The sequence below is a fragment of the Zalophus californianus genome, chromosome 13 (assembly GCF_009762305.2).
Source record: "Zalophus californianus isolate mZalCal1 chromosome 13, mZalCal1.pri.v2, whole genome shotgun sequence".
NCBI classification, from domain to species: Eukaryota; Metazoa; Chordata; class Mammalia; order Carnivora; family Otariidae; genus Zalophus; species Zalophus californianus.
In genome coordinates this window covers 3,362,501-3,390,158 of record NC_045607.1, presented here as the reverse complement: position 1 = coordinate 3,390,158, position 27,658 = coordinate 3,362,501, and the positions used below count along the sequence as shown (strand labels likewise).

General features: G+C 60.5%; 1 protein-coding gene across 1 annotated transcript in view; it reads left to right on the top strand.

The window, feature by feature from the left end:
• Nucleotides 1–208: 208 nt before the first annotated feature.
• Nucleotides 209–27,658, top strand: part of ADAMTSL2 (ADAMTS like 2) — a 34,978-nt gene continuing 7,528 nt past the window's right edge. The window contains exons 1-12 of the mRNA XM_027614379.2: nt 209–413; nt 2,169–2,259; nt 2,834–2,976; nt 4,209–4,284; nt 5,495–5,597; nt 6,096–6,241; nt 6,380–6,503; nt 9,040–9,120; nt 11,622–11,797; nt 17,793–18,141; nt 18,579–18,951; nt 23,581–23,678. Of these exons, the coding sequence (XP_027470180.1) occupies nt 2,170–2,259; nt 2,834–2,976; nt 4,209–4,284; nt 5,495–5,597; nt 6,096–6,241; nt 6,380–6,503; nt 9,040–9,120; nt 11,622–11,797; nt 17,793–18,141; nt 18,579–18,951; nt 23,581–23,678 (1,759 nt within the window). The 5' untranslated portion in view covers nt 209–413; nt 2,169. The remainder of the gene's footprint in view (nt 414–2,168; nt 2,260–2,833; nt 2,977–4,208; nt 4,285–5,494; nt 5,598–6,095; nt 6,242–6,379; nt 6,504–9,039; nt 9,121–11,621; nt 11,798–17,792; nt 18,142–18,578; nt 18,952–23,580; nt 23,679–27,658) is intronic.

The following is a 27,658-nucleotide window of genomic DNA, read 5'->3' as shown; positions in this document are numbered from 1 at the left end:
CCTGCTCGCCGCTCTGGGCCGCTGCCGAGGCAGCAGTGAGCAGGCAGCTGGGCCGGCCTGGCTGGGCTCCAGAGGCGCGGAGCGGGTTAAAGTGTGCGCCAGGCCGGGCCGGCGGCGGGCGGGGGAGCAGCCTGGTGGGAAGTGTGAGTTCCTCCCTGTCTGCCTGACAGCTATAAAGGCAGCCCGGCCCGCAGAGCCGCCACTGGGCTGCGCGCCTCCCTGGGAACCCCCTCTCGTGGGTGCTCTTTGAAGTGGAGGAGGGAGGCAGCAAGGGGGAGGAGGAGGAAGGGAGCGAGGCAGAGCCCACAGCTCTCTGCACTCTGAGCCTCCCCCTGCTCCGAGCACCTGGCGCCGCCTGCCCGCAGCAGCTCGGCCCCTTTCCCCGGGAGGACAACCTGCTGACCCCGGGCCAGGTAGGCCACCGCGGCCCTCCCAGGGCACGGGTGCGGCTCCGAGCCGGCTGGGGGGCAGAGCATCCCCCAGCCCCCTCGGGGAGCCGTTATATAACGGGAGGAGGGGTCGCGGGGAGGGGTCGGGACCCCCAGAGCATGGTGAGGGCGGCTCCTCAGCTCCCAGCCTCGGGCGCCTGAAGCTCCTTGCAAGGCGAGCCTCTCCTGCTGGCTGGTGGCTGTTTTTGGACCCCAGGGAGGGATGGATCCCGCATGAGCCGGACCTGGCCTGTGGCCAGGGGTGTCTGGGAGCCTTAATGAAAACCAAGTGTGGGGCCGGCTCAGCACCTGTCTTCAGCCCGGCAGGCTGGAGCTGGGGCACCGATTAGCCAATGGGACCGCCGAGGGGGCGCTCTGTGCTTATATGCGAGGCTGGCGGGGGGCTGCAGATGGAGGCCTGCGGGGGAGGGGTGGCAGACGGGGCGGGGAGGTGGCAGGCAGGCAGTGGGTGAGGTGGGGGTCTCGAGGACTCTGGCTCCAAACTCCAGGGTGTACTGCTGCCTTGTCCTGGCAGAGACATTCTGAGGATGCGCGGGTGTTGCTGGCATAACTCCTGGAGATCTGCAGGTGCTTGACCTGCAAGGGTTGATGCAGGGGAGACGGGACAGATTTGGAGGTGGCTTCGGGGCTGGCAGGGCTGGCAGGGGTCGGGGGGGTCTTTCACACCTTCTTCTTTGGAATTAGCCGGGTACAGGGACGAGTGCCTGAGTTTACTCTGCTCTGTGGCTTTGGGCAAGCTGGCTTCCCTCTCTTGGTTCCAGGCTCTGGGGGGACAGGCTTGCTGGTTTCTGAAACCCCTTCTCTGCCTTGCCGGCAAGTGACACTTAGGACCAGAGACAAATCCTGGACAGAGGCTGCTGAGGTCCCTCTGAGACGTCCACACAGAGAAAGCAGATAGGCGAGGCTAAGAGCCCAGGAGGCTGGAGGGTCCCTTTGATTTGACCCCTGGCAGGAAGGTCAAGTGGGGTTTGGGGCTAACGGTGCTGACTTGTCGGGAAGGAGACAGTCCCGCAGCCCTGGGCTGCCCTCACTCCATACTCCAGGGGCACAAGTGTGCATCTTGGTTGGGCCGTGAGGGGCACAGATGCCTGGACTCTTCCCAGCCTGAGATCCCTGAGGGTCCTGGGCCCAGGCCCCGCGAGGGCAGGGGTAGTGGTGGCCAGGGAGGGGAAGGGCCCGGCAGAGCAGTGGCGTCCGTGGCCCCCTCCAGCAACTACACATGGCTGGCAGGGAGTTCACTCTCCCACTGGGCAGCCAGCCCTGAGCGTGTGAAAACCCCCAGGTGCTCTTGCTCAGGCCGGTTCCGCCAGCCAAGGTGGTAGCCCGAGTTCTGGTGCTTTGCTTCTTCATCCAATGGGTGTGGCCTGGGCCTACAGCCTCCCCAGCTGTCCCTGGTGTTCTCCCCAGGCACTGCCTAGGGAGCTCAGGTAGTCCGAGGCTAGCATGGTACACATCCCTGCCCGCCCTTCGAGGGGGTGGGTGGGGAGACCAGGCTCAGCAAGCACACCACCACCCGTGGTGCTCGTGCCTGTGGCAGGCATCTTTAATCACTCACCAACCTCTCCCAACGGGGCCACCAGGCAGCCACTAGCAATCAATCCCAGATAGCCTCTGGGCTTCAGTTCTGGGTGGGCCCCAAGGGCTCTTCCCTCTTCCTTGTCAGCTGTCAGGGGAGTTGGGCCTGGCCTAGCAGTGACAGTGAGTGGCCTTGCTTCCTAGGATGGACGGCAGACGGCAGCCTTCACGCTGGGTCTGGTGCCTGCTGGCTGTGGCACTTCTGGCTGGGGGTGTGGCATCTACTGGGGCCACGGTGAGTGGGGAGCAGGGTCCCTCACCCAGAGGGGCTGAGGTTGGAGGGAGTGTGGCAGGTGTGGGGCAGGTGTCCGGGGATCCCTTCATGCACTCCTGGAGCCCCCACTTAGCTCCTGGGAACGTGTCTTACAAGCCGGTCAGACCAGCCCCTAAGCGGGGGCCCTGGCCACTCTGAATCCCTCGCTGACTTGGCAGGATGAGGTTGGAGGGGGCTGAGGATTTCCTTCCAAGCAAAGGCCTGCGGCGAGGCGTGTAGAGGGGGCTGCTATGTCCTGCAAAACCCAGGCCGGGGCCCAGGCTCCTCAGGAGAAAGAAAGCAAGGACAGTTAGGTGCAGCCTCACGTTCCCATCAAGCCCCCAGGATGTTCCAGATCTCAAGATTGGGCGGACCCAAGGCCCATGACTTCCGGGGAGTTCCCTCCAAGACCACCCTGGAGATGTGGGCCAGGGTGCCGAGTGACCCAGCCGGCGGGCATCTGGGGGCTGTTTCCTCCTGACCAGGGCAAGGGGATGGCAGGCCAGTCCTGCCCGGTGCTCCAGCCTTCTAATCATCTGTGGGGACTGTCGCCCAGGACAACAGCCCAACGTCCAACAGCCTGGAAGGGGGCACTGACGCCACCGCCTACTGGTGGGGAGAGTGGACCAAGTGGACGGCTTGCTCCCGCAGCTGTGGGGTTGGGGTGACGTCCCAGGAGCGGCACTGCCTGCAGCAGAGGTTCGGGGCTGGTGTGGGGGTGGGGCAGCAGGTGACGCGGCGGGTGGGGGTGGTGTGGTGTCTCAGGCTGGGAGGGGTCTTCCGTTTGAGGCAGTGTAGGCCAGGTGAACGACAGGCTTTTTGCTGGCCTATCAGGTCCTGGGCGACCATGTCCTGGGGTTCATCCTGCTCCGGGCTGCTGCGGACAGCACTTTCGTGAGAGCAGGATCCATTTCCTGGGATTTTTTTTTCTCTTTTCTTTTTCTTTTTCTTTTCTTTTCCTTTCCTTCCCTTCCCTTCCCTTTCCTTTTTCCTTTCCTTTCCTTTCCTTTTTCCTTTTTCCTTTCCTTTCCTTTCCTTTCCTTTTTCCTTTCCTTTCCTTTCCTTTCCTTTCCTTTCCTTTCCTTTCCTTTCCTTTCCTTTCCTTTCCTTTCCTTTCCTTTCCTTTCCTTTCCTTTCCTTTCCTTTCCTTTCCTTTCCTTTCCTTTCCTTTCCTTTCCTTTCCTTTCCTTTCCTTTCCTTTCCTTTCCTTTCCTTTCCTTTCCTTTCCTTTCCTTTCCTTTCCTTTCCTTTCCTTTCCTTTCCTTTCCTTTCCTTTCCTTTCCTTTCCTTTCCTTTCCTTTCCTTTCCTTTCCTTTCCTTTCCTTTCCTTTCTTCTTCTTGCTTGCTTGGTTTCACAAGCTCTAGACCCAACGTGGGGTTTGAACTCCTGACCCTGAGATCAAGAGTGGCATGCTTTACAAGCTGAGCCAGCCAGACGCCCCTTCTTGGGACTTTTAATGAGTGGTGAGCTCCTCCCTGGCCTTCTCTTCTGAAGACCTGAGTTGAATAAACATGGGGAAAAACATAGGGTCCAATGGTTACCATCGGACAGACCTAGGTTCAAATCTTGCCTCTGTTACTTCCTGGCTGGGTGACCTTGGGCAAGTCACTTAATCCCTCTGAACATCAGTTCCCTCATCTGTGGAGTGGAGATCGTGCTAAGGCCCACTTACCTACCAGCCTAGGGCTGGGACACAGAGAATGTTCTTGATCTTATCATTAGTTCTGTGTACAGAGACCCTGGGCTACGCGGCCGGGATGCAGAGGTGAATTGGGTGTCATCCCTCCCCTGGGCTGTAGTGGAGCAGTGGGGGTCAGAAGAATTAGGGGGGCTTCTGGGGCCTGGCCCAGAGGCCGTTTGGAGTAGGGGCGGGGTTGGTGCCTACAGCGTGTGGCTCCCAACCCTCGCTTAGCCTGTGTCTTCCCGCCAGGAGGACGTCTGTCACGGGCGCGGGGAACAGGACCTGCACGGGCACAGCCAAGCGATACCAGCTGTGCAGAGTGCAGGTGAGGCCCTGCCTGGTGCGATTGCAAACCGCCCCCCAGACTCCTTAGGCAGGTCTCCTTGGGTGTCTTCTTGGTCGCTCCCAGGCCCTCCACTTTGTCCTGGGCCTACCCCTTATTTCCTGTCGACGAGAAGAATGGTGAGCGGTCCTGGGCTCAGAGCCCCTTTCCTGGCTCTGATCAAATCTGTCCTGCCCTGCCCCCCATGTGTTCCACACTCCCAGGGATGAGGCCTTACTTCTGCTGGGGCGGGGGGGCTCCGAGTGTAGCCTCAAGGTTTGAGATCTCTGGCCACAGCCCCACTCTGCTCCCAAGTCCTATGCCAGGTGCTCACCAGGAGACGGACGGTCACTAGGCATCCCCGTTCCCACCTGTGGAAAGTCCCACTGCAGCCCACTCCAGCTCCCCAGGCCCTGGCACCGTCATCCTCCGTGGGGGGGGGGGGGTGGGCAGGGAGAGGCAGGAGTTACCGACTCAGGCTCAGCCTCCAGGCGGCTTTCAGTGGGGCCCAAGCCAGTCTGAACCTGAACTCCTGGGCACAGTGTGGAAAGACAGCAAGCCACTGAGGTCTTCTTGTCCCGGTGACCCGGTGTCCGTGGGGCTGAGTGCCCCTGCATGTGCGCACACACGGGGAGTTAGGGCCTGTGTTGGCATCACAGGTCCGCTCCCCTCCTGGATGCTCATGAGCTCTGGAGGGAGGCCCACCTAAGTCCGGGTTCTGGCCCAGAGTGACCAGCTGCCCCCCCCCACTCCCAGGCCTCTCCCCTTCCACCCTGGGGGTTCCTCTTCCATGAACTCAAGCCCATCTTCAGCCAATGAGCCATGTTCCTGCACCGCGGCCATAGCTGCGGACAGCCAGGTGGGCCTCTGCCCGGGGAGAGTGGGGGCCAGCACGAGCACCCCCCGGGCCAGGTGCGCCTTCTCCGCCCCGCGGCGTCTGGGGAGGAGGCCGGGGTGGTGGGGACGTGAACGGACCCCACCCAGCGCACGAGGAGGGCCCACGCGTGTACGTGCTTGAGGGACAGCAGCTGTCCTCCTGCTTGTCCTTGCTCCGTCCAGAGAGCGAGTGACACTGAGGCGGAACGAGAGGCCACCACGCGGGCCTCGGCACTGGCCCGGCCATCCCGGCTGCAGCCGCTTCCTGCTCAGCCCGGACAAAAATGCCTTTGTCGGGCCGAGTTCCTCCTGGAGCCTCCTGTCTCTCGCCCCGCAGGAGTGTCCGCCGGACGGGAGGAGCTTCCGAGAGGAGCAGTGCATCTCCTTCAACTCCCGCGTGTACGACGGGCGGACGCACCAGTGGAAGCCCCTGTATCCCGGTACCCGGCCTGGGACCACCCAGAGAGGGGGCAGAGGGCAGGGGCGCCCCCCCCCAGCCCCCGGAAGGGCCCACACCCGATGGCTCCCTTCTGGGGTGGGCCGGCGGGAAGGTGAAGCCCAGAGGGAGGGGTCTTGTCCAAGGTCGCAGGCAACAGTGAACATGAGGGTCTCTCTCACTCATGGAGTAAGTTCCGGGGTGCCCAGGACCCATAGCCCAGGGCCAGCAGTTGGCTCAGACCTGCTGAGGGTTGGGAACTGCCCCCCACCCACAAGGAGGCAGAGGCTGGAACTCGTGGAGCCTGGGCTGCGCCAGACCCCCAGCATCTGGGTCTCTCTCTGCCGCTGAGACCCTGGGCAAGCCCCTTGCAGCCTCCAGGCCTGAGTTCGTCCACCTGTGCCACGGGCGGGAGGAACTCGGTCTCCGTGAGAGGGCGAGCGGAAGGCCCTGAATCCCGCCGCCCCCCCCAACCCGCCCTGAGAGCCCATCTCCCCATCAGACGACTACGTCCACATCTCCAGCAAGCCATGCGACCTGCACTGCACCACTGTGGACGGCCAGCGGCAGCTCATGGTCCCCGCCCGCGACGGCACGTCCTGCAAGCTCACCGACCTGCGAGGGGTTTGCGTGTCTGGAAAATGTGAGGTTGTTAAACATTGTAGCAAAAGCCCCGCTGGTGTCCTTGCACTGACCGCCCCCGCCTGTCCGCCTGTGGCAGTGGCGGCCCCCGGGGCCCGGGGCTCAGCGCCCTCCCAGCGGCCCTCTCCGCCTCCCTTCCTGCAGCCCATCGGCTGTGACGGGGTGCTCTTCTCCACCCACACACTGGACAAGTGCGGCGTCTGCCAGGGGGACGGTAGCAGCTGCACCCACGTGACGGGCAACTACCGTAAAGGGAACGTCCACCTCGGTAAGAGCCGCCGTCCCCCGCCTCCGCGCAAGTTCCCTTCCCTCGCCGGCCGCCTGATCCTCCCCGCTGGGCCCAGGGGGGCCAGCCAGGCACTCCGGAAGACCCCCTTCGGCTAGGAGTCCTGGGCGGCTCTTTGTTGAGTCCCTACTGAGTACCAGGCGCCTCAGTGCACCCTTGGCTGGGGGGTCATGTTTGACCTTTGCAGCAGCACCCGAAAGGGGGAAACTGAGGCACAGCCAATGTGAGATTTGAGTCTGGGCATGAGGATCCTTGGGCCTAAGCCCTCAAACCCGAGTTTCGGAGGGCTGAAGGTGCGCCGAGGCCGATTCCCAGAGCCAGCCTCTCCCTGCCCCGGACAGCAACACGTCCGTTCGTCCGCTGTGCCCATTTGGCGTGGCTCAGCTCGGGCTGGCGGGCCGTGGTGGGCAGGTAGGGGGTCTGAGCATGTGACAGGACTTGGAACTTTGGAACGATGTACTTTAGCCCTCGGTGTTGAACTAAGTGCATTTCTGGGTCTCAGTAAATACTCGTGGGGTCAACCTGGGTTAGCACAGCCCTCAGACTGGGGAAGGCGGGGCACTTGAAACCCACTCGGCACATGGGGAAACCGAGGCCCATTGTGGGAGTTCCTGCTCAAGGTTCCCGAGGGAGGCTGGGCAAGTCTGGACTAGTTGGAGCCACCCTGGCTGTGGCCTTCAGGACCCCGGCCATGTCCTGGAGGTCCTACCCCCACAGGAGGGGTAATTTCAGAGTTAAGGATAGGGCGTGGACGTGGGACCTAGGGATGGGACAGGGTGAGGGTAGCAGGGAGTGTCTGAGATGGAGGGCCCAGGGCAGAACAGCCAGACGGGGGTCTGAAGAACACGTAGCCAGCGCGGCAGGCGGAGGCCACTTTCTCCCAGATCCTGGGGCATGTTGATGGCAGTGCGTCTCTGTCTGAGCACCCACGGCCATGTTCTGGGGGCTACACGAAGGCCCGGGAGACAAGGTCCGTGCCCCACGGAACTCCCCCTTGGGGGGCTGGAGGCTGACACTTCCAACCCCCGCTACGTCTGCCAAGTCCTTCCTGCCAAGTCCAAGTCCAGGCTTTCACACCTCAGAACATTGCCAGGCAGGTAGTGCCAGGCGTGCCACATGGCAAGTGTGGACACAGGCAGAGAGAGGTGAAGAAACCAGCGTGAGGTCACACGGCCAGAGGTGGCAGAGCGGGGTCTGAGCCCAGAGAGCCTGGCTCTGGGGTCCATGGTCCTAAGCACCGTGGTCGGTACGCTTCCTGATAAATGTGCGTGCGCGCTCACTGTGGCACCAGCCCTGCTCGGATCGAGAGCTGTTATTAAATGCGCGGGAACCTTGTGAGCCGGCTGCTGATTTAAAAGGGAATGTATTGGACCCTACATTTAGATAAATGACAAACCAAGTCCTCTCCTGTTCGTTTTACTGCTCTTCGTACTGTGGGTTTGCCCGGAGACACCGTTGAGGCGGGTGGGCTAGCGTGCACCTCCCCCCTGCTCTGTCTGCTCCCAGCCCAGCACACCGGGAGCCTGGGCTCAGCCGCTGTGAGGGGGCTGACACCACGGGGATGGGCCCCCTCTGCAGACCAGAGCGCCCCCCACGCCCCCGCCAAGGGCCACGTAGCACCCTCGGGTGGGGAGGGACAAGCTCAGGGCCTTGGGGGCCTGCAAATCAGAGCGAGGCAGGCCTGCAGGAGGCCCGGGCAGGCGCACGTGGACTCTACTGTGACACAGGTGTCAATCCCCGCAAACCTGATTTCTGAAAACACGGTCACCATTCTCTCCTGGGAGATGTTTCTCTCTTTGGGCTTTTAAAATCTTTCCTCCTTCTCCTCAGAGCGCCCTCTACCTCCTGCTGGCAGCACCTTTCCCTTCCTCAGCCCCAGCCCCCCAAGACCCTTGGTTGCATCGTTGGGCATCTCTGTGGAGGGTCCCCATGGCTTCCTCCCATCCTCCGTGACAGGCCCTCAGCTGTGCACCCTCATGCGCATCTTCGAATGCAGCGAGAGTTTAAAATCCTCGTGACGCTGTGACAACATGGGTTTTTAAAATAATAGTTGTGACAGGGCCCTTGGGGCAAGGCTCTGTGCCCTGCAGAAATCTCCTCACATGGCCTAGAGTGGGAGCCAGTGTCCCTGTGCACAGACGAGAAGACTGAGGCCCAGGGCCTCAGGACCAGCTCGGTGACACGTGGCAGAGTAGGACCTAAGTCTGCTCGATTCTGGCGGATTTAAGATGTCTATGGTCTATGGAGTCCCTCCAGAGAGACTGGGGCAGGGACTGATGAGCGTCACCCGTGACCTTGGTAGGAGAGGGTCATGGAAACCAGGTGGCAGGGCAGCCCTCCGGTGGCACGGGGCTTTCCTGCAGGGCCTTCGACCTGGGTCTTGGGCCTGGGTGCAGCCGTTGAGGGGGGGATTGCCTTAGCCCCTCACCCACCAGGAGCACGGGAGGGTGGCAACTTTCCAACCTAGAGGTGGTGGCCACAGCCTACCCGCCGTTCACTATCATCTGATTTCCCCCAGGTTACTCTCTGGTCACCCATATCCCGGCCGGTGCCCGAGACATCCAGATCGTGGAGCGGAAGAAGTCTGCTGATGTCCTGGGTACGTGGGTAGGGCCTGGGTGCTGCCTCGCGTGGGCTTGTGGTTTTGTAGGGGGCAAAACGTATGGGTGCAGGAGGGGCACTTGACCCTGGATCCATCCCGCAGGAAAGGGTCAGGCCCCAGGAGCCAGAACTTGACCTAGGTGTGTCCATGTGTGTTGGGGGGCGTCCTAGGGAAGCTGACTGCAGCACCATGTGTGGAAGGACCTATACTCAGGGCTCCTTGACAAAAGAGGGGCCGGTGAGGACAGATAGGGAGTTCCCCGTCCCTGGAGACCCTGGCACAGGCAAAAGCTGCGGGTGCTGGAGGTGGGGTTTCTGGCTGCACCCCCCCTACCCAGGGCACAAGAGTGAGACTCAGGAGATGGAACAAGAGCAAATAGGTGGCCAGTTGGAGGCCATGGGGGACGTGAGGCAGAGGTGAGATTCAGACGCAGGCCTGGCTGCTCTCAGGTCGACATTCTGGCCACTGGATAGTCTCTGGTGGGCGGCTGGACCATGGTGGGTAGGGGTCCTTCAACTTGAGGATTCTGGAGTGATTTGCATAAGTGGCTGAGGCAGCGAGGCCCCGATTGGTGACAATTTCTGGGACGTCTCCCTGTGTAGTTGGAGCGTTGGCCTGGCAACCTCCTTGTCTACACCCCCGGGAGGCAGCCTGAGGCCCTTCTGGCTGGGGTGGGTGGGTGCTGCCGCCTATAAGCTGCTCTGCACCTGGCCTTGCCCCATGCGGGGGCAGCCTGGGGACCCAGGCAGGGAAGCTGGTCCCAACGCCTGGCTCACTTCCCTGCATCTCAGGGCAGTGCGTGAGAGCCAGGACTGGTGGGGTTGACACCCAGCCTTCTCAGGGGCTGCCGTGGGCAGGGACTCTGCCAACCGTCCCCAAGGAGGAACCCGGCTGGGGCTCTCTGCCCTTCAGGCCCCCGAGCTCCAGCCCCCTTGCCAACAGCTCCGCCCACTCCAGGCCCCAGGCCCCAGGCCCCGCCACCCCGGCTCAGGAGCCAGGCCTCTGCCAGGCCGGTGGCTCTGTCCCCCGCTGGGAGGGTGGCGAGGCCAGGAAACACCGTGTTCTCAGAGCTGGCTGCAGAGTAATCGCTCTTGAACCAGACGCGTGGAAACAGCAAGGACAGCCTCCGAGCACCGGGAGAGCCGCAGGAAGGAAGGTCATTACTGTCAGGAAACAGGCTTTGGATGCCGGCCGGGGATTTAACCCTGTGCACATACCTGGCGGCCGGGCCCAGCCAGCCAGGCCCCGGCACGCGCCCCACGGTGCACAGCCTGGGCGGTCATTCACGCTATTTTCTGACGTTGCTGCGTTGAGGGTGTTTTTTCCAGCAGACGTGTCTTGCTTGTTGCGTCTGCCTGATAATAAATGAATGGCCCAGCTCCTCTGCTCCGATTGCATCAGGAGCTCTGGAAATGGAGCTCTTCCCCACCCGCGGGCCAGTTTCCGGAACTAGCTCTAAGGACAGCCTCTGAAAGGCACGCTGTCCCCCAGCATGGAGCCCGCCTCCTCACCCCCACCCCCTGGGCCCGAGGCCCCCAGCCCCTCCGCTGGCCCTCTGCAGCCCCAGGGTGGGCCAGCTGCCCCGAACGATCGCCCCAGCTCCCGGCGGTTATTCCGGCCTCTAGGGCTGGCAGGAGACGGGCTGCTGAGGGTTGCACGCACGTTCCTGCTGTCTGGGCGTCATCAGGCCCGGGTCAGGCCCTGGGAGCGGCCAGCCTTCAGAGGTCCTCTGTTCCAAATGTCCACCCACACCCCGTCTCAATGAGAGGGTGACTAAGCATGTGCCCGGGCCGCCCTCGGCCACGCCTGGGAGAATGGATCGATTGGGTAAATGGTCAGTCTGGTCACGGTGGCTCTGGCTACAAAGTCAGGGCTCCCTGTGACAGCAGGGAGCTGGTAGGCTTGGGGTGGTCTGGCAGGGCCTGCTGGGGCTGCTGGGACATCATCCCAAGCCAGTCGGGCCAGGGTTGCAGTGTCACTCAGGGTGGGCCCTGCGGGGTCCCTGGGGTCCCCTCCCCATGTGGGGTCCCTTTTCCAAGGTGGGAAGTTGGGTGGGGGGCAACTCACCCAGGGTGACACAGTGAGTTTTCAGCAGGGCCAGGCCATCGGCCGACCTGGCCAGTACCTGATGTCCTCTGTGTGCCTTCCCCAGGCTCTGATCCCTCCTGGTCCACCTGGTCCCTTAGTCCTGATGCTACTCATCACGCCTCTTTAGGGGTGGCCAGACGGGACCACCTAGGGCCCCAGGCCGGGCCAGCTCCATCTCCTGGACAATCCAGGCTGATGGGGAAGTGTTCATGCCTCCTTAGCATTCCCAGGCCAGGGCCACGTGGACGCCGTCGGAGCACTGGCCTCCCCGACAACAGGGAGTGTCCCCGGGCGGGTCACAGGGCTGAGCTGGCCAAGGCTGCCTGAGTGGGTGAGGTGGGCTACTCCCTGTCCCTCCGCCGCCCTCTAGCCCAGCCAGCTCAGGTGACGGGGCGGCTTTGCCCTTTCAGCTCTTGCAGATGAAGCTGGTTACTACTTCTTCAACGGCAACTTCAAGGTGGACAGCCCCAAGAACTTCAACATCGCGGGTACCGTGGTCAAGTACCGGCGGCCCATGGACGTCTACGAGACCGGCATCGAGTACATCGTGGCTCAGGGGCCCACCAACCAGGGCCTGAATGTCATGGTGGGTGAGCCGGGCCCTGGGGCCTGCGGCGCCGTGCAGGGGCCCCAGGGCGCGTGCGCACACAGCAGCACCTCTGGCCAGCTTGGCGGGGTCTCCTGGTCACTGCCTCACTCAACCCACCGCCTGGGGTCTAATTCCTTCACTTAGTCTCCAACAACCCATTGATGCATTACTTCATTTACTCGGTCACTTGCTCAGCCGGCCACCCACTGTCTCAGCCCTCACCCCAGTAGTTGGTGGTTTGGTCCTTCACTCACTCACTCACTCATTCATTCATTCGTTCTCATTCATTCATTCACTCATTCATCGACTTCACTCATTCATTCTCATTCTTTCATGCATTCACTCTTTCATTGACTTTGCTCACTCATTCGTTCATTCACTTATTCATTCTTTCATTTACTCATTTACTCACTCACTCACTCATTAACTCACTCCTTCACTCACTTCTTCTTTCCTTCCTCCCTCTCTCCCTCCCTCCCTCCCGTCCCTCCTTCCTTCCACCGCTGTTAGCAACCCTGGTGGATCTGCATAGTAGGAAACTGCCGTCAGCAGCATCTGCAGGAGTTGCTGAGGACAGGAAGCTAGTTGGGGTTCCGGGGTGAAGGTGTTTATACCCCACCTCCACAGTTGGATGTTTATACCCCCCGCCTAGTTCCCTGCCCCAGGCCCCATTGGCAGTGGGGCATTCTTGCCGGGTCCTCGATGTTGGGGGACCAGGGCAATGCTCGTGGCCCCTGCTCCACCCCTCACTGCCCCTCTAGGATGTTCCCAGCTTCTGGGGGCATGGCAGGGAGAGAGCAGAGAGCAGGAGAGTTTGGCCCTGCTCTGCTCAGCTTGCTAGGAGTTTTCCCATGGCTAGTGTCTAGAAATGAGTGCCATTGCCACTTGGTGCCCCAGCACCGAGAAAACGGGAGAGGACTTGTCACTGAAATCAGGTGACGTCCAGATGGGCAGTTCTGAAGTTTTTCAAGGTCTGCCGGCTTTTGTGGAAGCTGAGGGACACGGTGGGAACAGAACCCACCCACCTGACCTGATTTGACTTTCAAATCCCACCAGGGTGGGCACTCACATCCTCCCTTTAGAGGAAAGGCCTGGGCACGCAGAGCCAGTGACCTGCCCGGACACAGTCCGGTCCGTGGCACCCACCACTCTGTTTGAGCCCAGGTCAGCCTGGTGCTGGAGCCAGTTGTTTAAGTGCTGTGCTGGAGGGGTCTCTAATTGGGGGTACTGCCCCCACCTGCCCACTCTGCTTCTTGGCTGAAGAGCTTCCCTGGATGGCCCCCAGAACCTCCTGGGGGCCACAGTCTTCTCCACCTTCTGTGGGAGCTGCCCCTGAGGCAGACTGGCCGCTGGGCTTCACCCCCAGCTGGAGGAGGCGTGTTGCAGGTCAGGGTCCCAGGACACAGACTCTGGGACAGAGGTCTGTGTGCAGTGGGGTTTCGGGTGTGGTCTCAGCAGCAGCTTCTGTGAGGGGGTGTGGGGGACAGAGGGAGATGTGGCGCTTCAGCTGACCCTCCCAGGGGCCCTGGGGTTGTAGTGGCCCCTCAGAGTCATCTCGAGTTGAGGCAGAGAGGCACAGCCTGGTTGCCGGAAGCCACAGGGACGGGCATGAACTTGGGAGAGGCAGCTCTCTTTGGATGAGGTTAATTCCTGGGCCAGGGCTTGCTGTGAACCGTCCAGAGACGCTCCAGGCAGCTCACTGAACGCCGGGGTCCGGGGGCATGCCACCGCACCCACCCGTATCCATTTGCTTTATAGACCAAGTTTACCTTGGCAGGACGAGCTCTAGAATTCTGTTTGGTTTCTTCCCGGGGAGCCTCACAGGGAAGGCTGGTGGGAGGGACTGCAGCTCGTCCAGGGGCTGCCGCCGAATCCTAAGACTTGCCTCCTCCGCTAGCCACTCTAGACTCCCCTCTGCTGGTCTAGGTGGCTCACCTGGCCAGGTGTCCCAGTCCCTCTTACCTGAGGGGTCTGGGCTCCTGGTCTCCAGGCCCTTTTCCATCCCCATTCTTATCCAGTTACCATCAAAAATGGGCAGGGGGAGAGCAGGGGGTGCCCCTCTGAGCCAGTAAGGAACCGTATACATTCTCTGCCTCTAGGGTTGAAGCATCCGTACACGCCCTTGGTGGTCAGGGTCAATTCCCCGCCAGGGCGGCCACTCCTTTCCTGCTGCTGTCCTGACACAAGGTGCCCGAGTGGACCAGGTGGCAATCAGAGCTGACAGTTGAGTGACATTCTTGCCGCGTCTCCTGGTGGCAGTGCCCCTCCTCTGGCAAGCACAACCTGCAGACTGTGGACCCTAGGAGCCCCAGGGGCCGGAAATCCCAAATGTCCACTGGGTCCCGGGGAATGATGGCCACAGCGACTTCCATTCTGTGCCTCCCAGAGCCACGCGTCTGCCCACTGGGGACCCGGGATGTCGCCTCACGGAGGGTGCCCCCACCCGTCCCCGCCCCGGTGCCTCATATCCTCACTCAGTGGTGCTGTCTCCGAGTGCACCGGGGCTCCACCTTGCATTGCTCTGTCAGGCTGGCAGCTTCTGGGTGACGCAGCCTAGCCTGGGCCCGGTGGATCTCATGGTGATGTGCCTGCCGTGGCGCCTCTTTTGCTAGAAAGCAGGTCCCTTGTCCAATGCAGTGTCATCTGGTGTCCTGTCTCAGCCGATCAAATGCTCTGTGAGCCCTTGGGTTTGGGGGTGAGGCCCTGTGGGCAGGAAAGGCAACCTCATTGTCAGAAAATCTATCACTCCTCCTACTGGGATAGAAGGGGTCTCCTGCAATCGACTTGCCGTCAGAGAGCCGATGGTCCCTTGAGGCTGCGAGCTGGCCTGAGTGTCAGCACTGGATGGCTGGGCTTTCAGTAGTGGGAGTAGCTAGAGCAGCTTGGCGGGTGAGCACCCATGCCCTTGGGCCTATGCATAGTTTCCACCTTGCCACCATGGCTATTCCGTGCATGCACCTGTCCTGCCATCAGTGGGCAGACTGATGGCAGAGGCTGGCCCGGATCAACCGGCACAGCCATTCCACCTATAACTCGGTGGCTCAGTGCCCTCCCGTGGGGGATGCTCCCCGGTGTTCGTTAGCAAGTGACACAAGCGATTCGCATCTTATGCCCCATGGATCCATCCTCAGGTACCTACTCCAGGCCTCTTCATCCCCAATCTTACACTCCTTTTCCACCAGGACCCTGACCCACCACCCAAACCATGTGCCCCCCGCGCCCCCCCCCCCCAGCCGTGAGTCAGTACATGTTCTCACCTTGGGCTACTCTGTATTTCCTACAAATTAGATGATCACACCGCATGCACTGCGTAAAGCCTGTTGGGAGGATTTCCCCTCATTGCAGTTTTTCGAAGCCACCCCTGAATGGGGCTCTAGTGAAGCAGGTCCCGTTTTCAGCTCATACCCCCACACCTAGCTGACCTATCTGAGGCTCAATCGTGGCCATTTTTCTCCTCCCTGACTTCATCCTAATGGTACCTCACACAGCCATGGCTGTGAGCTAAGAGATGCCAGGTAGGGGGCTTGGATGCTGAGGATTCCGGTCACCTGCTGATTCAGGCTTCTGGCCCTTCTGCTCTGATTGTGCCTAATCCTGGATGTGACGCTCCCATCTTACTGTGGATCGCTGCAGGGCCCTCCCCGCTGAGTAGTTAAGTGGAGTTCAGCTCTGGCTGCATGGGTCCCTTGATGGCCTGGGGTCACTCGGTTCCATCTATAGTAGGGCCTGGTAGTGCGTCAGAAGCTCTTTCCCAAAAGATGTATAGTTATTTGTCATGGGTGCATTGGCCTTGCTCTAGAATGCTAGGGGATGACGCTGTGACTCTCCTTTCGAGGCTGGCCAGATATTCCACACGACGTCTTTCCCCAGATATCTCTGTTACTGCTTACCCCACAGCCTAGACCTGCCGCAGAGCACCTTCTCCCCAGGACCCCCACCAAGCCGGCAGCTTATTATGACACCCAGTATATGGACTGGACAAGAATTCCCAGATACGTAGTAATATGCTATGTCCCAAATTCTTCCTCATAAGGGAGGAAATGAGATGCAATAATGTGTCCTTTACTTTCAAGGAGATGTCCTGGCATGCCTGAGACCACTGAGCCCTGGAGTGTTCGCTGATGGGGGCGGGGCACTGAATCTTTATACGGTTTAACTTCCAATCCTCTGGAATATATATGCTTTACCGAGGCCTCCCACACCACTTCCTGCTCAGCTGGTCTGGTAGACATGACGTCATCAACGAAGAGGACCCGTGTGATGTTCTGTAGAATGGTCCAGACCCCCTTGCACTGTATCATGTCAGGGAGTGGGGGGTGGTGAACCCAGCCCTGGGCGAAACTGCAAATGTGTACTGTTGTCCGTCCCAGGTGAACAAAAACCTCTTCTCTCCAGCTGGGATAGAAAAGAAGGTATTTGCCCCACGAGGGGTCACATGTGATCAACCTGAGGTCATGTTAATCGGCTCCAGGAAAAACACTGTCTCTGTCACAGGTTGCAGCTGGGGCTTCTGCTTGGGTGGGTTTGGGGGGGGCTCCCTGTCACCCTCCTGGATCTGTCTTGTTTTCATAGGGGCCAAACTGTTGAGTTAGGTGGGGGGTATGGGGGATCCCTGCCTTGCATCCTTCAGGCCATTAGGAATGGCACTAATCTCTGTAATTTCCCCAGGATGCAATATTGTTTTTGGTTTCCTCTCTCAGATGGGGATGGGGGTCAGGGGTCAGGGTCACGGGCTTCTGTGTAGCTCTCCCCGCTACGGTAGCTCTTACCCGACAGGCTGAGGAGCCGGCTACCAGCCATGCACTGGGAACCGGAGAAAGCCTTGGATCCAGTGGACACACTGTGAGCTAGACCTGGGCCATAGTTGGGCCACTAGTCACCCACATGCTCTCATACTAACAGGGGGCAGCGATGATGCTTTGGGTCCCTGATTAACTGTGACAACCTGGACCCTTGTTCCCAAATGTCTACCCATTTCTCCAGCGGACAGTTAACCAAGTCAATGACTGTCGGCTCTTTGGGAGAAGAACAGGGGCGGGGAATCTTTACCATATAAATTCGTTGTGGTTCCTTCTTCCCAGGAACCTGGCCATTCCGTCATTCAGTGGACCGTGGGTCTGAATGCTGGCCCAGGAAATCGGGCGGGGCTTCCCCCAGCCCCCACCGAATATCCACTCTTGATTAGCTTTCGATCTTACAGATTGAGAAGCCTCTTTCCTGGGCCCATTTATTTGTCCCCTGGGAGTCCTTTATCCTATTAGCTGTGTACAGAGGCAGGCCTCCCGGCCACCATGGCAGCCCCCCTTGTTCCGATGATCGTGGGGAGTCTGGGTCTATGACAGCATGTCCTGCCATCTGCCCCGGCCCGTGGACACTTAACGGCGTCCCTCCAAGTGATGCTAGCGCCTCCTCACGGGCACATGTCCTTTAGCTCTGGTGAGCAGAATGTCCCCCAGGTGCTCCGACCAGAAAGAGTCACCTGGTGGGTTTTGCAGCCTTTCTTTATGCTCCCATCATCTGCCATGGCTTTATCCTCCATTTAGCGTTGGCCTCCTTTCTCCAAGCTTCCAAGAACCAACCTGGTGGCGTGTTGGCACTTTCTCCCAGAGCTATATCCGTGGGATTTCTGGCTCGTGGTGAGAATAAAATGCAGATCAGGTTTCAGTTGACTCTATTACTTATAGAACATCCTCTGGGCACCCTCTGTGGCCTCTACCTGGGGTGGACAGCTCCCTCTGCCCCCTCCCTGGGTGTCCCCCTGCTCGCCAGGCTTTGGGTGCGGGCTGCCCCAGGGGCGAGGTGCAGCCTGGGTGGAGGCCCCGTTCTTTGGTCAAGGGCAGGTCCTTGGGAAGGACTCAGCTATGGGCCAGGGCAGGGAACACGTCTGGCAGCTCGGGACAAAAGTGCCTCTCTCCCCTAGGGGCTGGTGGGCACTCGGCAGCCCCTCCAGGCCTGTGCGGAAGGGGTGGGGTCCCGCTTTTCTCCTCCCCAGGTGTGGAACCAGAATGGCAAAAGCCCCTCCATCACCTTCGAGTACACACTGCTGCAGCCGCCGCACACCCACCGCATCCAGCCTGTCTACTACAGCTTCTCCGAGCCCGCGTCTGAGAGCGCAGAGAGTCAGGAGCTGGACAGGGCCGCACTGCTGGGCTTCCTGCGGCACAACGGCTCCTTCTACAGCCAGGCCTCTTCCGAGCGCCTGGGCCTGGACAACCGGGTGTTTGGCCACCTGGGCCCGGGGATCGAGCTGGGTCTGAGCAAGGGCCAGGAGACCAACGAGGTGTGCGAGCAGGCCGGCGGCAGGGCCTGCGAGGGACCTCCCAGAGGCAAGGGCTTCCGAGGTAACCAGGAGGGACGGGATTGGGGTGGGGGCTTCCTAGGGAGAAGGGCCCTGGCCAGGCAAGGGGTCTTCAGTCCCCTGCAGCCTGCAGATGAGAGGCTCGCTACGTGCAGCTGGCTGGGGCAGGCAGGCAGGCCCATTTCAAATGAGCTCACATTCTGAGGTTCGGGGCAGACATGAGTTTTGGGGGGACCCTATTTACTCCGCTGCAGAGGTCAAGCAGATTTCCCTGCAAGACATTACCCAGGCCCGCTGACACGCACACCTCGACCTGGTGGTCTGAGTCCGCTCCCTGGGCAGAAACCTGCCTCTGGGAGGCTCCCGGTTCGGGTCTTTGCTGCCAGTCACGCTGCTACCCCATCGTCCCCCGCCCCCATGGGCAGCCCTGGCGCCCTCACAGGGGAGCACTTGAGAGTGAGCCACCTGTCTCCCTCGTAGACGGCAATGCCACCGGGACGGCCCTCGCGGGAGACAAGAATGACCACGAGGTGGATGCGCGTCTCGCCTCTCAGCGGCTCCTCTCTGCCAATGTCATCTCCGACCAGCTCCTGGGCGCAGGCTCCGACTCCAGGGAGCTCCCCTTCAACGAGACCGGCAACAGCATCTTTGTGCAGGGCGCGCCGAGGAGCTCCCCGGCCGAGAGCCTCTACGTGGACTACGATGAGAACGAGGGAGCCGGTGCTTACCTGCTCAATGGGTCCTACCTGGAGCTGAGCAACGACAGAGTGACCAACACCTCCTCTGAGGCCCCGTTCCCGAACGCCAGTGCCAGCCTCCCGACCATGGCTGGGAACAGGACTCACAAGGCCAGGTAGGAGCTGGGGCTGCTGGTAGGGCTTGGTGGGTGAGGCCAGACCCCGGGGCAGTGGGAGAGAGCCACTCCTGCCCAGCCTCCCCCGCCCCCTTGGATCTGAGTAGGAGGTCAGAAGCCTGGGTCCTAGGGAGTCCTTCCCGCAAGTTTGGCCCGTGAGGCAGAGGGGGTGCTGAGCGCCCATGTGTGACTCCAACGCTGTGGGGGGAGGAGGAGGAGAACCGTTCTGAGCGGTCCTCATGAGCCAAGCTCGGGCCAAGCATCCACGTGCGTGGAAACACCGGCCACAACCACCCTGAGTGTTAGGGCAGTTGTAGGGACCCAGAGGGTGTCGCAGAGCCCGAAGGTCTGGGTTCTCAGTCTGGACAGTCTGGACACACAGCCACTGGGTGTGAGGTGGACACCCCAGGCTGCTCACTAAATGTGGAGTGGCTCAGCACCAACCTTCACTGCAGGCCAGAGAGGAGACGGGGAAGGTCCAGTGGGGTCCTTGGCCAGGGGGAGACCCCAGAATCAGGCACTGGGAATAAGGTCTTCTGCTTCAGGGGCTGGAGCTACCTCTAGGGTGTGTCAAGTAAGGGTCTACCTGGGGCCAGGCCCCCAGAGCCAGGGACACACCTGGAGACGTCTGGATAGTTACACCTAGGGACACCTTGTCAGCCACACTTGCAGATACCTGGACAGTCACGGCTGGCTCTGGGTCAGAGGCAGTTGGGAGCAGGCCTGTCACCATCCCCACCAGGAGACGATTCCTGGTGACAAGTCCCTTGGGCCCATGATGGCCACGAGGGAGGGTCCCTGCGCCTTTTCCCAGAAGTTCAGGCGGCAGCCCAGGCTGCTCAAGCGGAGCGAGTCAGGCTCAGCAGCTGCTTCTTGGGCGGTGACTGGAGGGGGGAAGGACTCAATGGTTTTTTTTTGTCTTCCGAAGACCCACCCAAATCCCTTGACTTTAGACACCAAACATGAATGGAGCCCTAACCAGGGCTGAGGATGCAGAGGTGGGCATCCTTGGGACCCTGGGGGACTGGGTTTAATAGAAGATTTGGGCTTCGCTCATAAGGTGACATGGTTGGGATGACCCTCTCACCCGTGAGCCTGGGGACAAGAGCAGCAAAGCGGCCCCCCTTAGCCTACGAGGGTGCCTGTGCCTTCTCTCAAGCTCTTTTCGGAGGTCCCCCCGCCCAGTCACAGGGGACAGCCGGGGCGCATCTGGGACACCTCTAACAGGCTCTGGGTGGAATTCTTCTTTGCAAATGTGGACAGAGTGAAGCTTCTGTGGCTGCCCTTCTTCCCACAGGGCCCACCAGGGCTGTCTGCTCACCAGCCCAGGGACCCAAAAGCTTGCAGGGTATGGGGCCTGGGGGGCATGTGGGACCCAGCGGCAGGGAGGGGTGGCAGGCTTCGCTTCCAGGTGCACGTTCGAGTCTGAGAGTGGGGTTTATGGGCAAAGGGCCAGTGTTCACAATGAGCCAGCCCTTGCTGGTGGGACTGAGCCGGTTCCTGGAGGCTCCGAGCCTGGTCTCCGCATCTTTAGCCGGCCTCTTGTCAGCTCCAGGCCTGCCTAGAGGATTACAGTCTATCCCCAGTGGAAGCCTTGAATGAGGACTCAGGAAACAGAACCATCAGTAGCCCGCGGAACCTCCAGGGTGGGCCTGGCACTCTTGCAGGTGCCCAAGAAGGTCGGCGTCCCTCTCTGAACGGCTTTATCCGGGGGGCACAGAGGCCCGGGCTGCCTCATGTGGCTCACAGCGTGGAGAAAGCTCAGGAAGGAGTGTCGGGGGAACTGGGTCACCAACCCAACTTCCCGTGTGACTCAGACATGTCTCCCACCTGCTCCCGGCTTCAGGTTCCATGTCCCTGAGTGCAGGGCTGGGAGGACCCCCCACAGGGCCCGCCAGTCGAGCAGCCCGGGATTCCCAGGCCAGATCACGCACGCACGAGCTTTTGGGTCCTTGAGCCACGCTGAAAGTGTCTCTCCTGCCCCAAACCCAGAGGACTCTTACCCATTCCTCAGCCCCCCAGGGCTCCCCCTGGGCCTCAGGAATCAATACAATCGATTGTCCACACTCAGAAAGCCCCGGCCAGTCAGCCAGTCGGCCAGTCGGGCGCAGGGAGATGGGGCGGCGCCCCCAGCCGGCTGCCATCAAAGGATGCTGCCGCTCGCTCGGAGACCAAAGATGGTCTTTAGAGATAAAGGGCCCAGGGAGGCGGCGGGGAAACCACCAGCCAAAATAGCCCGGCGCGGCGCGCTGTCCAAACACAGGAAGTCGCGTCTGCTCCGAGAGAGGCCGAAATCAAAGGGGCAGCTCAGAAAGGAAAGGTTATTTTCATCTCTTCAGAGCGGCCTCAAACAATCAAGGGAGCCCCCCCCCCCTCCCCCCCGGTCACCAGAAGCAGACGCTGGGAACCAGCACGCGGAGACACAGGCTCTCTCTCTCTCTCTCTCTCTGTCTCTCTCTCCCCCACCGGCCTGGATCGGGGAAGAACAGCAAAGAGGCTTGCTGGTTCATTTGTGAACAAGACTCTCCTGCCTGGGTTGTCTGAGCCTAGAGCCCCACTGAGTCTGGCTGAGAGGGGCACTCTTGTCCTTCCAGAAGGAGGCAGGAGAGGGGTTGGTGGCTCAGAGATCCTGGGGGTGCTTCCTCCTTCCAAGAACAGACGGCAGGCGTTGCATTGTTGTGCAAATACGGGCCGGGTTTTTCAAGGGGGGCTCTGCTGGGCCCAACGTGGGCCCCATGTAAGAGGGAGGTGTGGGCAGCCCCTCCAGAAATACCTTTTGTGCTTCAACCCCGAAGGGTTATTTTGAACCAAGCTGCTCTCTCTCGAGTCAAGAATGAGTCACGCAGCCTGCTGGCTAAGGAGTGTGTAATTAGTTGAAGATGGTGCAGCTTCCCCATGGGGGGGCGGTGGGGCATGGGTGGGATCTTTTCTTCTCTTTTTGTTCTTGGGGAGAATTGAAAGCCACGGGAAGGAGGGCGAGGGACCCAGTCGGCAAGATTCATGTTCTCCAAGTCAGGCGTTAGGTAGTAGGCTTCCGGGCCCTTCCTTGCACCGGGGAGCTGGGTGCTCTCTCCCGGGTTTCCATGGGTCCCTTGCTCTGAGATGACAAGGTCTTCGGTGGGTGGGGAGCCCCATTTAAACATTTCTTTCCACTCTTGAGGAGGGAGGGGGACCTTCCCCTTCCCACCCCGAGATCTATGAAAGGGAAGTGTTGGCTCTTGGTTGTGAAGCCACCAGGTGAGGGGCTCAGTGGCTTTGAGTGACCCGAAAACCAGCCACCAGCTCATGGTCTGCCCCCCTCCCCCCTGCTTTCTCCTCCTCAGCCCCCCCCCCACCTCTCTCCCCCTCCCTGGGTGATGAGGCCACGTTCCTCATAAGGTAGACTCATTCCTGAAGGTCGTGGGTGGATTATTCCCTGATTCTCAGAGCGAGATGTGCCTTCAGGGCCACGTTCCCATGAGAGTGGACCACGGTGCTGGTCTACACGAGAAACCCCAGAAGTGGAGCGAGCTCCCAGGTGAATCCAAACCAATGTCCCGATCACAGAACCGACAGGCAAGCCCTTCAGAGTGTACGCCCTGGAACCTTCACTAAGCCTGACCACTGAGGTGGCAGAAGGTCCCCAGGAAGGGACCTGTGAATGTGTCCACACAGAAGCCTCGTGGAAGGGTGGCAGCTGTGGGCGGTGGTCAGCCAGCCCCTCGGGCATGGGGCACCGGGGCAGGGTCCGGTGTGAGAGGGATGCCGGGGCCCGAAGGGTGTGCCGTCAGCCGGGCCATCACGCCATGTCCCGTTCTGGGGGCGGCGGGGCTCCGTGGGCCGCCTTCAAGCTCCGGCGGCCACATCTCAGAGCAGAGGCTGGGGCGCCACTTCCCTCCTCCCCCGCTGAGTCCAAACCCAGCCTGCATTTTGGATATGGAGGCTGGGCCCCAGCACACCAACTGGTTCAAAGAAGCAAACAGTCCTAACAATAGCTGGCTTCAGCCACCCGGGCTCTGGCCAAGAATCATAGCTGGTTGCTGGCGCGGACCCAGCTTGCTTTCCCCTGCACAACAGCCATCACAGACCTGGGCAGAGGCGTCTGGAGGGGACCGGCCACTCCCCTGTCTGCAGCTGAGCTTTGCTGCTTTGATCCTTGGAGGCTGAATGGCTTGTGTCCCCATTCAAGCTGCGTCCTGGCTGAGGGAGGCCACAAGAGAGGATTCCGGCACGTTCTCAGCAGAGAAGGTGCCTTCCGAGGTCCCTTGTGGGGGAGTAGAGAAAAGGAATCCACTTGCCCGTGCTAGAAGGCAACAGTGGGAAGCCGGTGCGTGTGTGGGGAGCCGTGGCCACGCGGGTGAGCCCCGAACTCGCCCCCAGCCCAAAGCTTGGGCCTGCCGTGCCGTGTGCTTGGACGGCCCCCGATCTAGGACAGAAAGGCGAATGTCGCTCCATCCTAAAGCCTGCCTCCCTGCGGTGCTCCCTCCGGTCCTCCGTTCTAGATGGCGGGGGGTGGGCTGACCCTCACAGTGCGGACCCTGCCCGGGGCCAGGGCCGGCATGCTGTTCCCTGAGGGCACGGCCTCGGGGGGAGCTCATGCCCAGAGCCCCGCGGGGAGGGCTCATCCCCTTCTCTGCGTCTCCCTTTCAGGACCAGGCCTAAGGCACGCAAGCAAGGCGTGAGCCCGGCGGACATGTACCGGTGGAAGCTCTCATCCCACGAGCCCTGCAGCTCCACCTGCACCACAGGTACCGGTCACCTGCAGGGTGGCACCTGCTCAGCCCGCCTCCACGGCGGGGTTGCAGCGGCGGGGCCCCCCCGCCCGCAGGGAGCTGGTCTGGTGATTCCCTGATGGGGCGACGGCACGAGGGGCAGGAGTTGGTGTCCTTGTGTTCCTGGCAGTGTGGGGACCACAGTCAGGCCGGGCCTCCTGGGGGTAAGGCAGGCTGCCCCAAACACTCCCTCATCTTCGTATCATATTTTGTTAGGGCAGACATCCTTTTGGTTAAAAGTAAGACCGATCAAGTTGTGAGGATTTTGCTTTTGTTCGCAGCAACCTAGGAAGGGAAACTCGACCCACGAGGGAATGGGACAGATTCTAGGACCTTGTCAGGGGGAGCAGGTGGGAGGGGAAGAGAGACCCTCCCCCTTGGTGGCCCCTAGACAGACAGACACATGTGGTTAGTTAGTAAACGTTGAGCTGAGATTCAAACCTGTGTCTGTCTGCCCACATGGCCACTGCCGCATTCGGATGCTGGCCACAGCCCCCTGGGACCTGGATTCCCTCCCCTGGGGGCTGCTGTAAGCTCAGACATCAGACCCAGGGCCTGCGCCCATGGGACACATTTAGGGAGACCCCGAGTGCTGCCTCGCCCATGCTTAGGACTTCATGTTTGGGTTTGGTCAACACCCGGGGCTGCCGCTTAAAATGTGTGATGCCCTCCCCCCTGCCCCAGCAACCCCCAAATTGGCCCCTGCAATCTCTGGCCAGTGAGGAGGATGGGGTAGGCCACTGGTGGATCCTGGGCAGCTGGTGCACCAGGTTGGGTCACGCACACCTCCTGCAGCCCCGGTTGGCATAAGTGATGCCCGAGGGAGGAGCTGGGGAGGTGGCCCCGCAGGGTTCTGAACACACTGTAGGTCCTTAGGGAGGACCTGTCGGTTAGGGATTTTGGGCCCCTCGTGCTATTGCAAGAGCCTCCTGAGCCGGGTGTGGGGCATGCTGAGTTTGCCCCCGGCTGTTGTGGGGGTCGTGAGACCAGCTTTGCAGGTTGTGCCCTGAGCACGGGAGCTGCACCGTCTGGCCGACCCCACCACATGCCCTCGGTAAGTTGCTGAGTCTCTTTGAGCCTCAGTTTTCTACCTGTAAAATGGGATGCGCACCTCTGCCAAGGTGGTTGTGAGGATGGAAGCAAAAGGAGGGGTAAGCTGTCATGGCGAAAGCTCAGCACGTGGGCACGGCCTCTACGCAGCCACCGCCCACCTATCACCAGGCCGCTGGTCTTGGGAGGGAGCCACGGGAGCCACCTCACCAGGCTGGCCCAAGGGGGCTGGGCACGCGGGGAGGGCTGTTGGAGGGTCTGTTTTGCCAGAGGCTGTCTCGGGAGGGCACAGACCGGTTTGCACAGAGTTCCCCAGTCTCCCCGGGACGCTGCAGGTGCTGGAATTGTCCTGAAACATTATGTCTGGGAGCCTCTCCCCCCACCCCCCCGGACACAGTGCTGCCTGGGGAGGTGACGGCGCTGGAGATCATGGTGAGGGGCCTGATGGCTGGCCCTGGGTGGAAGACAGCCCCCCCTGGGGGCAGGGGAGACACAGAGCCACTTCTCCTCGGCCACAGAGTAGCCAGGCAGGGGGACGGGCTGGCTTTGCCTCTTGTGGCCCAAGAGGCACAGCAGGATGAAAGAAGAAAGGAAGCGAGGAAGATCTGGGCTCTGCTCTAGGAAGCACTCTCCTTTAGCTGAGGCTGTCCAGGAGTGAAATGTATGGCCCCAATAGAGGGTGAGTTCCCCATCACCACGGAGGCACCCAGCTCGGCCCAAATGGCACGCGGCAGAAATGGCAGAGTCGGGTTCCAGCTGAATGGCCCCCCTGCCACCACCTCCCGCACACGCTATGGAATTCGAAGCTCGTGACTGTGGCCAACTACTCTTGAAATCCCATTCTGTGGCGTGCCGAGGCCAGGCCGGGTGGTGGTGGGGTGACATGCCTTCTGTGGCCCGTGGAGTCCGGGCAGTGTCACGGGCACACAGCAGGGGCCCCTTGGCACCTCCGGGGTGAAGGCTGGCGGTAGCGGGGCCGGCGGGCCCTGAGCCTGGTCCCCTGCCAGTGCAGGACACCAGTCTGTGTTTTATGCGCTCAGGCTCCCTGCTCGCTTTTGCTTAAAGGGAAGGCCCTGTGCGTAAGGAGGTTTGAAAGCACTGTGCTCAAGACTGATGTAATGAAGAAAATTGGTACCTCGATTCTCCCAGCATCCTGGGGGGTCCCCAACTTGGGGACGACCAAGCTGAGGCCTGGAGAGTCTGACAGTGTTCACGAGATGAGGGAGACCCTGAGCTGGGTCTTGAACCCCAGTCGATGAGGGAGACCCTGAGCTGGGTCTTGAACCCCAGTCAATGAGGGAGACCCTGAGCTGGGTCTTGAACCCCGGTCACTTTTGCTCAAGACCTGCCGTGTTTCCAGTCAAATGGGGAGGTCTGAATGGATAATCAGGCACTTGGCGAGGGTCTGCAAGTCCCCAGCCCTGGACCTCCCTGGGCCCCAGAGCTGGTGTCTCCGAGGCCTGGAACATTCCAAGCAGACCTGTCCAGGAAGGCGGCCTCCCCCTCAGAGAGGGCGAAAGACGACACAGCCCAGTGCTGCAGCCTGGCTCGTCCTTTATGGAAAAAAGAAAAAATCCCCTTGTAGGCTGCTTCCCAGGCTGTTCCGTTCCATCCAGGGCTGGGGCTTGGAGAGGCAGCAGCTCTCAGACACGTGCCGCTGGGAAAGGAGGGCTGGGGCTCCCCATCAATGGGAAGTTGATTTCCGACCGGCAGCTCCATTGAGGAGGACCCCTTTATCTCCATGATTCAGGGGCTGGGTCCCCCCATCTCTCTCTCCCTCCCTCACACACACACACACACACACACACACATCAGCAACAACAAACCTTAACCCCACCTGGCCTTTACTGATGCTAACAAATCTCCCTGAGTCATCCTGCTTCCTCTGTAGGGACCCAACCACCGTTCAGTGAATTTGGCCCTTGTGCCAACTCGGTGCCAGGTGCAGGGGGGCAGGGGCAAAAAGACCAGAGGAGGAGAAGACGGAGGGGGGGGCTCAAAGAACTAACAGTATTGGGTGACGGCAGGCCCTTTACACATTGTCCCCCTGATGGGATTTACGGAGTACTGAGGAGCCAAGGAAGGTAAACACACATAGTAGTGATTAAAGGAAGTTTGAGAGAGTTGGATGAGGATTAAGGTGTGCCATAGGAGGGCAGGGAGAGTCTGAAGGTCAAATATAACACCTGGGGGGAGATAGAAAGGGCTGGGATGGTGAGAGTTTGCAAACATATCCATCCACCCACCAACCTATCCATCCTTCCATTTACTCACCAAACTATCCATCCAATCATATCCATCTATTCATATCCATCCATAACTACCCATCCATCTAACCAACCACCATCCATCCATCCATCCATCCAACCATCCATCTACCCATCCATCTAACCAACCACCATCCATCCATCCATCCATCCATCTACCCATCCATCCATCCATCCATCCATCCATCCAACCATCTACCCATCCATCCATCCATCTACCCATCCATCTAACCAACCTCCATCCATCCATCCATCCATCCATCCATCCATCCATCCATCCATCTACCCATCCATCCATCCATCCATCCATCCATCCATCTACCCATCCATCCATCCACCCATCCATCCATCCATCCATCCAACCATCCATCCATCTACCCATCCATCCATCCATCCATCCATCCATCCAACCATCCATCTACCCATCCATCTAACCAACCACCATCCATCCATCCATCCATCCATCTACCCATCCATCCATCCATCCATCCATCCATCCATCCATCTACCCATCCATCTAACCAACCTCCATCCATCCATCCATCCATCCATCCATCTACCCATCCATCCATCCATCCAACCATCCATCCATCCATCCATCCATCTACCCATCCATCCATCCATCCATCCATCCATCCA